General features: G+C 31.9%; 2 protein-coding genes across 2 annotated transcripts in view; one reads left to right on the forward strand and one right to left on the reverse strand.

The window, feature by feature from the left end:
* LOC114327909 (ras-like protein family member 10B) overlaps positions 1 to 15,451 on the forward strand; it is a 549,551-nt gene that overhangs the window by 321,696 nt on the left and 212,404 nt on the right. The gene's annotated exons all lie outside the window — the stretch shown is intronic.
* Positions 1,032 to 2,700, reverse strand: LOC126881064 (piggyBac transposable element-derived protein 4-like). The gene is made up of 2 exons (XM_050645079.1): positions 2,377 to 2,700; positions 1,032 to 1,874 (listed from the first exon to the last, which is right to left on the reverse strand). The coding sequence occupies exons 1-2, from the start codon at positions 2,634 to 2,636 to the stop codon at positions 1,181 to 1,183; spliced, it is 954 nt and encodes a 317-aa protein (XP_050501036.1). The 5' UTR covers positions 2,637 to 2,700; the 3' UTR covers positions 1,032 to 1,180.

Consider the following 15,451-nt stretch of genomic DNA (forward strand, 5'->3'; position numbering starts at 1 on the left):
TATTGTTGCACTATAGATTATTTTTTTACATAAAAAGAATTTAACTACCCCCACCCTTCCAGTACAGGATGTCCATCACAATGGACAAAAAAAGTTCATGGAAGTAAAAAAAAACATTGAGTGTTAAGTTTTTATTGATCATTGTCAAAAGTAATATAAATTATAACATTTACTTTGTATGAAATGTGGAAAAACAATTCCTTTCCTTTAAAATACATAAATGAACTTTGCATGTTTGACAAAATATATGTGTCCTGCTCTTACACTCCTCATTTTTGCATCTTGAGGCTTCCTTTTTATCATCATACTGTGGAAGATGATGGTATCCATCAAATCTAAGGTCTTTTAGAGGACTTATTTCAGTTTTTTTTCTTTTTGGAGGGACCTGGATCCTCGAACCTTTTTGAAGGCCTGCCTCTTTTAGAAGCACGTCTACTGCAGATTAGATTTTCGGCCACTTCTTGGCGAAAAGCTAACAATTCAAGGATTTCCCTCTTGTTTACTCCCAAAAGAATAGCTTGAGTGCGATACTCAAGCCATGAATTTACCAGGGCTAAATCAATGGCATGAGTGATCATTCTCACAGTCCATTTCTTTGATCTGACATAGGATCGGTATAGACTTAGTAAGAAGTCCAACTTGTCGACGCCGCCCATGTTACTGTTGTATCGTCTTATACCGTCTTATATCGTCTTATAGCTTCAGGCCTGGGAATCTGCACATATTCTTTTCTTGTTTTGTCCCATCTTTTACATTCATCCGACTCTCCAATTCCAACGAAGTTAGATGCTGTCAGCACTGCCTTGTTATCATACCATTATGTGATGACAATACCGTCCTTGCTAATTGCGGTAGCAGCAAAACCACGCCCATTTGTTTTCATTTCTTTATCGCTGGGTAACTTTGGATTGGCAAACCGGTTAACTCTTATGGTTCCTATACAGTATATAGACTTGGAGTCCAGATTTTTTTTTATTATAAGTTATTCACTACATGCAATCAATAAACAAAAAAAATTATAAGCATGTTAGTTGTTTGTTCAAAGGGGTGTAAGTATAAATTTGGATTTGTTATCCAATGATAACAAAAACTCCACTAGCCTCTTAAATTATTGAACTGTGCCCTGAAAGGGTAAGTAGTTCACTGCACTGCACTGCACGACACTTCACTTCATTGCTGCTTAGAACCTATGTGGTAGCTCCAGTGGTTTGTGCCTCCTCAGTCTCCGAGTCTGCTCACTATTATCCAGCAGGTTTAGTGCAAGATTATTAGGGTGGTTTTCTAATTTTACCAAATAGCGGCTGCTGTATTCACTCACTGTCTCCTTTACTGTGGCTACTTGAAGATCGTCTCTGATTTCTCTGTTAGGTATAAACCAAGGTGCATTTGTTATGGTCCGTAGTACCTTCGACTGAAAGCGTTCCAATATCTCTATGTTTGAGTTTGCGGCCGTACCCCATAGTTGTACACCATATGTCCATATTGGTTTTAAGGCTACTTTATATATGGAGTCCAGATATTGGATCAACTTATAGGTACTAAAGAAATTGTCAAAAAATAGGCCGTGGTTTTTCTCAGATATTCTTTCACTAAGTTGCATAACTACAGCAGCTGCCGATCCATATTTTACGTAAATGGGATTAATGGGCGTTGTTGAACCTTGATAAATCAAGAAATCATATATCAGTCCACTCTGGCCAGCCAAGATGTATATTTTGATACCCCATTTGTTGGGTTTGTTTTTCATATATTGTTTTATATTTATTTGTCCCTTGAATGGGACTATTTGCTCATCGACACACAAGTTAGTTTCTAGTGGTAGCTGCTGGCATCTTTTTCTTACTGACTCGTACAGACATCTGACTTTCCACAATCTGTAACAAACCAATATAAATAAAGCAAATTTAAGCAAATTTTGAAGAAGAAAAAACAAATTGAGTTGAGAGTGAAATAAATTAATTGGCTTATTGGTAGAAAATATCGACTCTCTATTGAGAACAAACTGCTAATTTATAAAACAGTCATCAGACTTATATGGACATACGGAATCGAACTATGGAGTTGTGCCAGCAAATCAAATACAAAAATAATCCAAAGAACGCAATCAAAAATTCTACGCACCATCGCAAATGCCCCGTGGTACATACTGCAGCCAATAAACAACAGAAGATTGCGAAGATTATGGCCCATAGATCTTCGCTGAAACTGAGGTGAAATCGCTGGGTGATGTACCTCATAACGCCATATTAGGGTACAATATTATAGTTTTTGTTATTGTGCTTGTTATCAAATTAACTTAGAGAATATGAAATTCTGATTGTTAATAAATTATTATATATAAAAAAAATTACCAAAATTTGTTATCTAAATACCTACCTATCTTTGTTGTCTTCATTGCGACTCAAAATATCGACCAAATATATTGTCTGTCGCAACTTGTAGAATCTAGACAGACTTAGGGAATCTTTTACTAATGGTATTCCCATACTACGGTGCCAATACATGCAGACTCTAGGAAACTGTAAGTTTCCCATAACAATATGGACCCCAATAAAAGTCTTGATTTCATCCAAGTTTGTAGGTGGAAATCTAGCAATATTTTTTTGTGTACCATATAAATTTGTCATATCAGCCATTTGTTGTAGTATCTCATCGGGAATATATTTGGTAAAAAATTCAACTCGTGGTGGCAAATCTACAACAGGGGTAGTCGGAACGGTTGAATGCCAATGAACATTTCTTGTTTCGTATTGTACATTTTCCCCTTGTATCCAATTTATTTTTGATTTGTCATTAAGACCATGTTCTTTCTCAAAATTTGTTTGGTTCCTTTTCAACTCATCTTTGTCATTTTCCCCCATATTTTCACCATTTACAATTAGCCCCAACCTTTCTTCTTCATCTGCCAAATCTACGTCTTCAACGTCGCTGTTTTCAGGTTCATTTTCATTTCCATTATTTTTATCTATAGTTACATCTAGAATATCATTATTTCTTTGTTCTCTAGATATTTCGTCTGACTCCCAACCATCATCATCATCTGCCAGGTACTCAATATTTGAAACATCATCGTTCTCAAGATAATAAAGAAGTTCTTCTTGGGTTAGCTGTCTTTTTGAATTTTTTCTTGCGTTTGCCATTATCTAAAAAACAAAAACAAACGTATGAAGGACAAACATTAGTAAATATCCATATAAAACAAAAAAAATAAAACTTTTGAAAACTAAATTTAGTCAATTTTTAGGGGTGCCCCTCCCACAACAATTTATTGTCTCGCGTCTCCACCATACCGACACTACTAATACAAAATAGAAATAAAATTTATAACTTTTGCAAAAACATGGTCTAATAATATATTGTCCACAAACTGCGTTTGTCCATGGTAATGTACATACTAATTCAAACTACATCTGTGGACTTTGTATTATATTAAGCATTATAAATTATTATGGAACTCCAACGTTGAAACATGTACTTACCAATAGCAAATCATAAAACTTCTAATTTTAGTAGATTTACAAGAAAACGTAAAATATATCACATAACCTTAAATGCACCTGTTTGCACAACACGCCACTCACGTTTTAAATGTTGCCTAACGTCTATTGTCAAACTTTATCGCACTTACTACCAACCTAAAAACTTTAAAATAGGTTGTACTTTCTGATGTACAAATGTAGATTAGGAGATAAATAATTCTGAATTTCATATAGGGCAATAAAATTCAATGTACATGGTGATGTACAAAAATAGTGAAAGGGTTAAGGTTAATTCGTCAGCGCACTATAGATAAGAAGAAGAAGCTTAAAATATTTATAAAGAAGAAATCAAGTAAATAATAGCCAACCTCTATGAATTTGAATAAGAAATTATACAAAAAAAAATTAAAATTACATATAAAAATATAAAATAAAATATTGGAATAATTAAATAAATATTTATATAATAAATAATTAAAAATTAATATCAAATATAAAATAAAATAAATCAAAAATCAAAAAAAAATATTAATCAAACAAAAAAAAATTAAACTAAAACCTGAAATTTTAAAACTCAATGGTCTGAGGCTCACCGAAATACCATTGAGAATATCATAAAATCGATTAGACCTGCACTTAAAATTATTCGTGACTATTTTTAGATGAATAGTGCTGGCATTTCTCATCTGAGTATGAGAAATTGGCATTTCTCATCTGAGTATGAGAAATGGGAGCACTTTTATAAAAATTACATGTTCAAAAAAAAAGTAATAATTTATCTTTTGTTTATTAGTTTTTGTTTATTTGTTATTATTTGTTCATTAGAATTGTTTATTAGAATTGTTTACAATTTGTAGTTTTCATAATTAGTAGTAGATTAGGGCTATTGTTAATTAGTCAAATAGAAAAAATTCTTAAAGTAATAATATTGTAATAAACTACTGTGATCCCATCAGGAAACGACCTGGATTAGTCACAAGAGACCAGGTCAATAATTGTATAGTACTATAAATAAATAAAAAAAATTATAAAGTGTATCGCTTAAATTATTACACAGTGTAACTGATATCCTTCTGCCAATTTATTAACAGCTATTTCGTTTACATTTTTTCTACTGAGCCACAAAAATATTTCCAACATTTTTTCTTCTATTCGTTTTAATTAAATCCTCTTACTAGACATTCGAGAAAAAGGCCATAAGACACAACCCATAAAATAAGCATTATGAACTAAGCTGTTCCGACCTGTACTGTCATTTCCGCCCCAATTCACGTTAACGTTTCCTCCATATTCATAAGAAGGCAGGTTTTAACCCCAAAAGAACTTACCTTTGCAATTTCTTGTGAATGCTCGGGTTAACTTCTGAGAAGTCGAATACACAAGTAGCGTTGTCAAGGATATTCAGCTTTATGTTTTTCAATAGACATTATTTACATAAAGCAGAGACATATATAATTTAAGCTCAGAAAAAGCACAAAGAGACATTGCAATATTTTAATGAAAAAGAGTGTGCAAACAAGCAATGTAAATTGTTTAAAAAACCAGATATTTTCCTGAATAAACTTTCCTTAAGTGATAAATATAAACTTTAATGTAGAGAATTTTTGTTTTAGGGCACTCAATGAGGGTATTTGGCTCCGAATTCCATCCTACTGAATCGATTTACTTGATATTTTCACAGTAAGTAGGGAATAGCTCAAGAAACAAAGTCTACCCTATGCCGCTTTTATCTTGGGGGGTGGTTCCCACCCCTTCTTAGGGGTGAAAAATGTTTTGGTTAAAATAGCCACGGAAGAGGCTAGAGAACTTAATTTTAAGCAAAAATTGTTTTTTAAATATTTTTTGAAAACTCAATACTTTTTGAGTTGCTCGTGGTTAAAAATTGGCCATTTTCATTGAAAAATGACACCTTTTCGGACGGATTTTTGCGAATACCTTAAAAACTATGCATGTAACAAAAAAAACTATATATAGTATTTCTGTAGGTTATAAAAAACAAAGAGATTCGTTCCTTCATAAATTTTCTAGTTAAAATACAAAGAGGGATATGGTAGGTAAGAAGAGTTTGTGTTTTTGCTGCATGCTCAAATCGATGTGTTTAACTTGAAATAACAGAGAAACTGTCGATTTTAGGTGTATAATGATACCAATAACTTTTGTAGTGCTTGAGAAGACCTTTAAAACGAGCAATACTAAATGTCGATTACATTCAAACAAAGCGAGATATTCTGAAAAAAATTGATGACTAATGTATTTTAAGAAGAAATGAGAAGTATATTTAACCCCCCATCCATCACAATTTAAATACATCGTTTTTCTTCTACAATACTTTTTACTATAATGTTATTTCTATGTTTAAAAAGTTGGACTGGATTAAAATGAATGTTTTTAAAAAAAAATAAAATCAAATTATATAGCGCATTTTTAAATTTTCTTAAAAATCTTCCTTTTCCTCCATGTAACTCGAAAAAGATAAGGGATACGAAAAAAGATACCACACAAAAATGTAGGGCTTTTTCAGATAAAAATTTCTTTTTTATTTTTCATTACTGTATCTCTTATCATTTTCAAGTTACATGGAGAAAAAGGAAGATTTTTAAGAAATTTTAAAAATGCGCTCTAAAATTGGATCTTTTTTTTTAATAGCAGCTATAGCTATAGCTATAGCTATAAACAATAGCAGCAATGTCTCGGCAAATTTTGTTTAGCCGGGTGACCTCATAACACAGGACACAGTCAGCTAAAACAATACATAATAGTCTTATAATAATGTATACGGATAAGATTATTTCTTGTGATTACATTCCTAGAAAACTAATAATGAAAAAATTATTTATGTAAATTTTTATAAGTGCTAATGCTAAGGTGACATATTTTTAAAAATTTGGATATGATATTCGATATTACTGTAGGCGTCGCAACGCAGGAATATTGTGTTACATATATGAATATGATTAGAAGACGACTATTTTTAAAACCAGGACAATTAATTTCAGAGCAAAGGAGTCGGCTGCTGAGAAAGCATGTACTAAAAAATTTTATTTTTACATTATAATAATGACCTCTGAGTACATGTCAAATGAGTCGAGTGTTCATTTAATGGATATTTTGATTCGCTATGTATGTTTATGATATTGTTCGTAATGCGCATAAGTCCAATTTTCAAAATTCATGTTACAATTTTTTTTTGTTTCTCATAGGGTATCTAAGAATATAGTCGAACTTACATACTCACTAAAACGACCCTCAGTTCTAACTGCAAGACGCAAGAGTCTGGCAGGCTTAGTCTTGTTCTTGCTAAAGTCTTGCAAGGTAAGTCTTGGTCTTGGTCTTGCTAAATTTAGGCGGTCTTGGTCTTGGTCTTGCGAAAACGCAAGAACAAGACCAAGACTGCAAGACCAAGACCGATTTTGGGTAACACTACTTGAAATTGATCTTTTTCTACGATATTTTCTTGCATTTTAACGAAAAATCCACAACCGCGTATTAAAAAACTAACAGACCTCTAACAGATGCTTCAAAACTTCCGTAAATAATTAAGTCAACAATGGTTGCTAAGGTCGTAATATACGATACAATTTAAAACTATCTCCTTTCAATGTATTAAAGGTTTCTTAAAACGTTTTTTAAAATTTAATTTAAACTATATTATTGCATTTTTAACACGTTTGTAGAAAAAATATTGTATGATATATGTGTTAAAAGTACATTTTTAAGTCACTCATGTGAATTGCAGAATTCGCTTCGCTCATTCTGCAAACTTTCACATGCGTGCCTTAAAATTGTACTTTAAACACTTGTATCATAATAGTATATTATGCAACGAGCATATAATGACGGTCATTATGAAGCGAGTATGAGGGTTACGAAACGAGCCGTATGCGGTGAGATTCGTATAGAGTACGAGCTTCATAATGATAATTAAATGCAAGTTGTATACACTATTTTTTCTATGATCATTTACAACAAAAAATATATTCAAATTTATTAATTTTGTAACACAAATAGATTGAGTAGTTTGTCAGTTTGACAGTTTGACTCGCTATTGGTCACTGCGCGTGTACCACCTTTATTGCGAATGCCATATCGCGATTCTATGGTGCGATTTCTATATCGCGAAAAATCTGTATCTTAATGAAAATCTGTATCATAATTAAGTTCAATATGATACAGGTAGTGACATCATAATTGATATATTATAGTATGAGAATAGAAAAATAACTATTTTCTACAACCGTGTTAAAAATGCAATTTTTAGCACTCCATACGTGCGTTAAAAATGCTACTTTAAGGCACTAGTGCCTTAAAATTTTTATGGCACTGCAATTCGTATTGATCGTATAGGCACTTTTGATGTAATGTCAAAAAAATATAAAAATGGAATGTCAGTCAAGTTCAAGTAAAAGTTTTTGTAGATATTGTCCTGTAATTACGTTTGTAGAAAAAATATTGTATGATATGCGTGTTAAAAAGTACATTTTTAAGGCATTCATGTGAATTGCAGAACTCGCTATCGCTCATTCTGCAAACTTTCACATGCGTGCCTTAAACGTGTACTTTTAACACTTATAATTAAGTATTTTCTATGGGAAATTAGCCACAATTTTAGTAACAAATTAATTTATTAACGTTTCGAAGCCCAAATCGGGTTTCGTTGTCAAAATACAAAATAATATTAAAATAAACAACAATGTTGTTGCTAAGTAAAAAAATTCTTCTAATAATTTATTTAATCTGACTCATTTATATTGGCAATTCAGACGTATATTATACATTTTAAAGTAGAAGACTTTAAAATGATATCGCGAATATTTATGAGTTGCGTTCCTGGGACGACTTTACTAAAAGATAGTTCATTCGATTAGATGAAATCAATCCCAACTCAAGAATATCCGTCGCAAAAAAATCATAGCATGTGATCTGTCTTTAAAAAGACAACCAAATGCAACGATGGCAGTAAAATTCTCGCGTTAGAGATTCCATAGTAAATCACGAGGGAAAACCAGGAAAAACCTCGTGATACTATCCCGATATCGTAAGTATTTGGTCTTACATTTAATTTACCTTCAAAAAACTAATACCAAATTCTGACTTTAATATGTTTAAATTATAAATAATATTAATAATACATAGATATACAATGAGTAATACTAAAATATAAAATCTGTATTAACTCGATATGTTATTGACTTACTAATCGTGGTATTTTCTTTCTATTGACTTCCTCTTTCAGTATGGGTACCCACATCCTACTGCATTCTACCGAGGAATTTGCGACACAGTTGGTTTCATTTAGCATAATTAGAGCCGCTTCTTTGATTTAACACTTATATCATAAATAACTATTAAAATACGATTTTACGAATAATTTTAGAGGTCACCTTAATTTTACTTATTAAAAAGTATATTTGATAAAGAAGCCGTTCCTAAAAAATGAATGCAGTAAATTTATTCCGATTTACTATCCCCTTAGCGAAAATAAATCTCATTTACCTCTAAACGTTTAATTCTTTTTAAAGCTGAAGTTTCGCTTACGAATATTTGTTAGATGTTATCTAGAGTGTACTTTAAAACAATGGAACAGGGGCAAAATATATTGCTTCTGTTTTATAATTAGGAAAATAATGGAAATTTTACAGGCGTGTTATTTTTCCATTGTTCATTCATTTTTGTAATCTGGAAAAATATTCAATTCGGGTAAATATTTCATAGACTTTTGCCGTGGTCTTTGTTATAATTATTTCTTTATACAGTCGAACCCGCTTATTGGAATAGCCTTCGTGCCAAGCAAAAATATTCTTATAACCGGGATATTCTAATAACCGATCATTGGTGGCTAGCCATAATAAGTGTACCGAGTATCCGTAACTATAGTACATACTATGATAATATGTATATGTATATGGTGTTAGGTCTTTTTATGTCAATAATACAATAGCATAACGTATTTATTAAAAAACCAAATTACACTATATTATGTGGATGCATAGAGTAATTAAGATAAAATGTATGCAATATACAGGGTGTCCCGAAAAGATTGGTCATAAATTATACCACAGATTCTGGGGTCAAAAATAGGTTGATTGAACCTCACTTACCTATATACAATAGTGCACACAAAAAAAGTTACAGCCCTTTGAAGTTACAAAATGAAAATCGATTTTTTTTCATGTATCGAAAACTCTCAGAGATTTTTTATTGAAAATTGACATGTGGCATTCTTACGACAGCAGTATCTTAAAAAAAAAATAAGTAAAATTTGTGCACCCCATACACATTTTATGGGGGTTTTGTTCCCTTAAACCCCCCCAAACTTTTGTGTACGTTCCAATTAAATTATTATTGTGGCACGATTAGTTAAACACATTATTTTTAAAACTTTTTTGCCTCTCAGTACTTTTTCTATAAGCCAGTGTTTATCGAGATATTTTGAATATTTGTCGAATCCACCACATATTTGTATATGGTTAAGTACGTTTATAGAGACCTGTTAATAATCTGAAAATTTATTTATAATTTACATTTTTAGGTATATTTTGAAAAAGAAGCTACATCTCGATAAAAGGTGACTTATGAACAAAAGACTAAGAGACAAAAGTTTTAAAAACACTGTGTTTAACTAATGGTACCACAATAATAGTTTAATTGGAACGTACACAAACATTAGGGGGGTTTAAAGGAACAAAACCCCCATAAAATTTTTACGTAAATATATTGAAAAAGAAGCCGCATCTCAATAAAAACTGGCTTATCGAAAAAATACTAAGAGGCAAAAAAGTTTTAAAAACGTTGTGTTTAACTAATGGTACCACAATAATGAATTAATTGGAACGGACACAAAAGTTTGGGGGGGTTTAAGGGAACAAAATCCCCATAAATTTTTTATGGGGTGGACAAATTTCACTATAATTTTGTTTTAAGATGTTCCTGACATAAGAATTATACGTGTCCATTTTCAATAAAAAATCTCTAATAGTTTTCGATATATTGAAAAAAATCGATTTTTATTTTGTAACTTCAAAGGGCTGTAACTTTTTTTGTGAGCACATTTGTACTAAGGTAAGTTAGATTCAATCGAACTATTTTTGACCCTAGAATGTGTGGTATAATTTATGACCATTCTTTTCGGGACACCCTGTATAGATTATGTAAATATTTTTGTATTAAAATACATAATATATTATTTAATAAGAAAATTACTTATTTAGTCTAAAAAAATAATCGGTAATTGTAGCTTTTTTTTTTGTTACATAAAATACTAGTCGCTTTTGTTGCTCTGAATTATTATAAAAATTAGAAAAATTTACAATGGTTTGGCCATCCGAAAACGTTTTATAACTTTACAAACGATTAGGATGGGCGAACTGTTTCTTAAAAATTTTATAACAGGTTGGGGTGACAATATGTATAGTTTGTAGACAAAGGAAATTATTTTGCGACTGAATTTGTCGGTAAACGATTGAATTGGTACTCATAATATCGCAATAAAATATTTATTACCTATCTGACAAACCCAAATAAAATAAATAAAACATCACTATAGGCCTTTCGAAGGCCTTGGTGAGAAACCATAATACACGACATACTTTAAATTTTTAGGAAATTCGAAATTGTAGGTAAAAATTTATTCGTTGACCTGAATAATATTCTAATAAGCGGTTTAGTTTTATTAATACGTATTCCAATAAACGGATAAATTTATTAAGGAATAAATAGAAACGTTTCGGGACCTCGAATTTATATTCCATAAACCGGGATATTCATATAACCGGTACTTCAATAAGCGGGTTCCACTGTAATAATAATGTAAAGATATGGTTATATTATAACCAACTTTATATCTACAGAGTTTCAAAATTTTCGAATAAATTAATTTTTTCGAGAATAGGCCACTTTGAAACTCCCCACACAGATCGAGTTTTATTTTTAAGTTATGATTTTTTGGCATATACAGGGTGTCCCAGACTAATTTATCCAGACTATATCTTTTAAACGAATAGAGATTTTCGAATGGGACAAAAACTGATATATTTTATTTGCCATACTCATTAATATGGCTTAGAAAAAATCATCCCCCAAAGATTCATCCCTTAGTTACAACCCCTAACTCCAGTTTTTTAATATAACCCTGTATATTTTTTTATAGTTTTCGATGTGGTCTTCTATCGTCTATTCAACAAATTTTTCACAAATACACTTCAGTTGCAATGGGTGAGAAAACCTCTCAGTACGGATCAATTGGGATATGGAGAACAAGCCTACGTTCTTTCCGATGAGGCTCCAATAAGAGCCGAAAATCGCGATTCAAGGGACTGGACTGCGCTCCGTATTCTAATTGAAAAGTAAGATTGTTTTGCCTTCGCATTGCAACTGAATTAAAAATAAAATTTTTATATTGGTCTTTACTCCTTCGAGTAACTAGGTCAATTTTCTGTTGGAATTTACCAGCTGAACAGACGAGGCCGTGAATTGTAAGTTTTTTGAATTCCCTCTTGTCTTCTTCGCTTCAGCATCCATTTGGCTTGCAAATTTTAGAAGCATTGGAGGTGTTACCAAGGAAATGGACCAATAAGTTTTCGATTTAAAAATCTTTTAGTAATATTTTAATATTTTCTAAATATTATTAATAATGCTATTAGGATCCAAAACTTCATCATCTAATAAGTTTTAAATTAAAAATCTTTTAGTAATATTTTTAATATCTTTCAATATTATTAATGTTGCTATTAGGATTGAAAATTTTATCTTTCCATTGCCAGATGACGCTAGTCACCTAATCCATACACGTCATTTGCAATGTGGGGATAAGCTTTCATGATTGGTCATTTCGAGTATGGAGCAGCAGGCCTACGCCTCTCCGAAGATGACTCCAATAAGAGTCGAAAATCGTCGGTTCAGAGTGTTGGGCTGCTCTCCGTATTCTAAATGAAAACCAAGATTGTTTTGCCTTCGCATTGCAACTGAATAAAAATCGTATAAATTTTTATTTATTATTTATAAGAAAATATCAGTTTATTTTTTATTTTTGTTATGTGTTCCAGATTAATTTATCCAGGCTATATCTCTTAAAAGAATAGAGATTTTCGAATGGGATAAAAACTGGTATATTCCATTTGTAATACTCTTTAATATTGCGTAGAAAAAATCATCCCCTAAATATTCATCCCTTAGTTACAACCTCTAACTTTAATTTTTAATAACTATACCATAATTAACAGAAATTAAAAATAAACTCATATTTTCTTAATCATTTAAAAACCGATTTTATTTTTAAAAAATCTGTTGAATAGACGATAGAAGACCACATTTGAAACTATAAATAAATATACAGGGTGCTATTAAAAAAATTAAAGTTAGTTGTTGTAACTAAGGGATGAATATTTAGGGGATGACTTTTCTACGCCATATTAAAGTGTATTATTATAAATGAAATATATCAGCTTTTTTCCCATTCGAAAATCTCTATTCGTTTAAGAGATATAGTCTGGAAAAATTAGTCTGGGACACGTAACAAAAATAAAAAATAAACTGATATTTTCTTGATTATTTACAAACCGATTTTATCTTTAAAAAATTTGTTGAATAGACGATAGAAGTCCACATCCAAAACCATAAAAAAATATATAGGGTACTATTAAAAAGATTAAAGTTAGGGGTTGTAACTAAGGGATGAATCTTTAGGGGATGATTTTTTCTACGCCATATTAAAGTGTATTGTAAATATCAGTTTTTGTCCCATTCGAAAATCTCTATTCGTTTAAGAGATATAGCCTGGATAAATTGGTCTGGGACACTCTGTATCATACTAGTGACGTCATCCATCCGTGATGACGTAATCGATGATTTTTTAAATGGGAATAGATGCTAGCTCATTTGAAAGGATATTCAGTTCCCAATTCAGTAATATAAACATTAACATAAACGATGATGCATAAGGATGCTGAAATAGCTATATGGAAATGGTGGTTGAACTCTGAATCAAATATAAACAAAACCTGCCTTGATCTTTTTTATCATTAACATAATTATTTATACATAGTGTGACCAACTAGCCCGTAAAATCCGGGACATGGCCCGAATTACGAAGTCGTGTCCCGGCGTCCCGGACAAGGCTTCCGGGCCATCCGAATTTTCAACATTTTGGTAAAATTCTATTTTGAAGTTTTGGATACGTTATTCTTCTAATTCACATAAAATTGAATTGGTGGGACGAAAAAAAGTCAACAATTTCTAGAATTTAATTCTAATACCACATCCAAAACGCATGCATTTTATATCGGTGGACGGTGGACTTTTTTTCGTTTCTTTATTTTAATTATCCTCTTCTGAAAAAAAAATGGCCCGATTTCATTGAAAAGTCCCGGATTTCACGTATTTTTTTCAGCCTTGTCCCGGATTCGACTGAATTGGAGTTGGTCGCACTATTTATACAGGGTGTCCATGTATACAAATATTGACCGTGACTGCGGTTAAGATGGTCTATTCTGAAGTCCCAATTCTCGATGATGCGTATAAGCATTTCGATTGGTATTTGACCAATGACTCGCGTAATATTGACCTCCAATGCCTGAATGGTAGCCGGTTTATTCATGTAGACTTTGAACGTTAGTTGGCCCCAAAGAAAAGGTCTAGACGTGTGATGTCAGAGGATATCGGTGGCCAATTCACTGGTCCGTAGCGTGAAATAAGTTGCTCACCGAATCGTTTTCGTAGTAAAGCCATACTTTCACAGGTTGTATGGTGCCATATTTTTGGAACCAATTGTCCTTGAAACTACGAGCTTTAATTTCTGGCAACAAATAGTTCCTTATCATGGCTCGATAACGGTATTCATTCACAGTAACATTCTGGCCAGCCTCTGCTTTAAAAACGTATGGACCGACGGTTCCACGTCCCCATAAACCACACCAAACAATTTTTTTTTATATGTAATGGCAACTATTGAATATCTTCGGTTTGCTCATTAACCCAAATACTGGAATTTTGTTAATTCACATCCTCGTTAAGCCAAAAATGGAATGCTCAAGGAAAAACGATTTTTTTTTTTCGAAAACAGTGGATCTTCTAGAAGCTTATCAAGAAAACTTCGACTAAAACGTTGACGGAAGGTCTATCGCCCTTAGATCTTGCAGTAATTAAATTTTGTAGGCTTTTAAATCAAGATCGTTACATGATATTGTCTTTTTCATAGGAATTTTTCAGTTCGTCACAAATGATAGAGAAAAGGTAAGTCCGTGATAATATACATTTATAACATTTATTCTAACATGAAATTTTAGTTAAATCTGACAGTTGTCACATTTTATTTGCAATTTGGCATAAAAACAAATCAATTGTGTTTATTGCATTTATAAAATGGTATTTTCTTTGATTTATATAGTCTTATAAATTGTATAGATTATATTCGTAGATATTTATATAATAAGTAAATTTTTTTTTGAATATAGCGCCATCTATCGACAACTAGAATAAATGTTATAAATGTCTGTAATCACGGACGTGCCTTTTTTCTGCCACATACAATTTAATGCGTTAGAAAGAAATCGAAAAACTGTGACGCACTGAAAGATGCCTATGAGAAAAAGATTATACGCCAAGTTGTTGCATACGACAAGCCAAGCTGTTGGGAACAGCTACGAATCGATTCTTCGTTATTTTCGAGTACACCAACCACTATCGCCACTATGTTGCTGGATGTGGTCTATTGGGTCACGTGTTATCCAATTATGAAAACTGGGTTTCAAACTTACTGATGGTAAAGCGAATTGTGCGTTCAGTAGGCCAATTAAGTGGACCATAAGTTGCTCTAAGCGCACGAAACATTCTAGACCTTGTGCTGAATTAGGCCTTTCCAGGATGAAATATCAAATAATTCTTAACAAAAACGCATCATTACGTGATAGGATTCATGCACGATCTTCCATCAAACCCCCACCAAAATAGTACCTGACTGGTTGTTCGAACGCTAATCA

This window comes from Diabrotica virgifera, chromosome 3 (genome assembly GCF_917563875.1).
Source record: "Diabrotica virgifera virgifera chromosome 3, PGI_DIABVI_V3a".
NCBI classification, from domain to species: Eukaryota; Metazoa; Arthropoda; class Insecta; order Coleoptera; family Chrysomelidae; genus Diabrotica; species Diabrotica virgifera.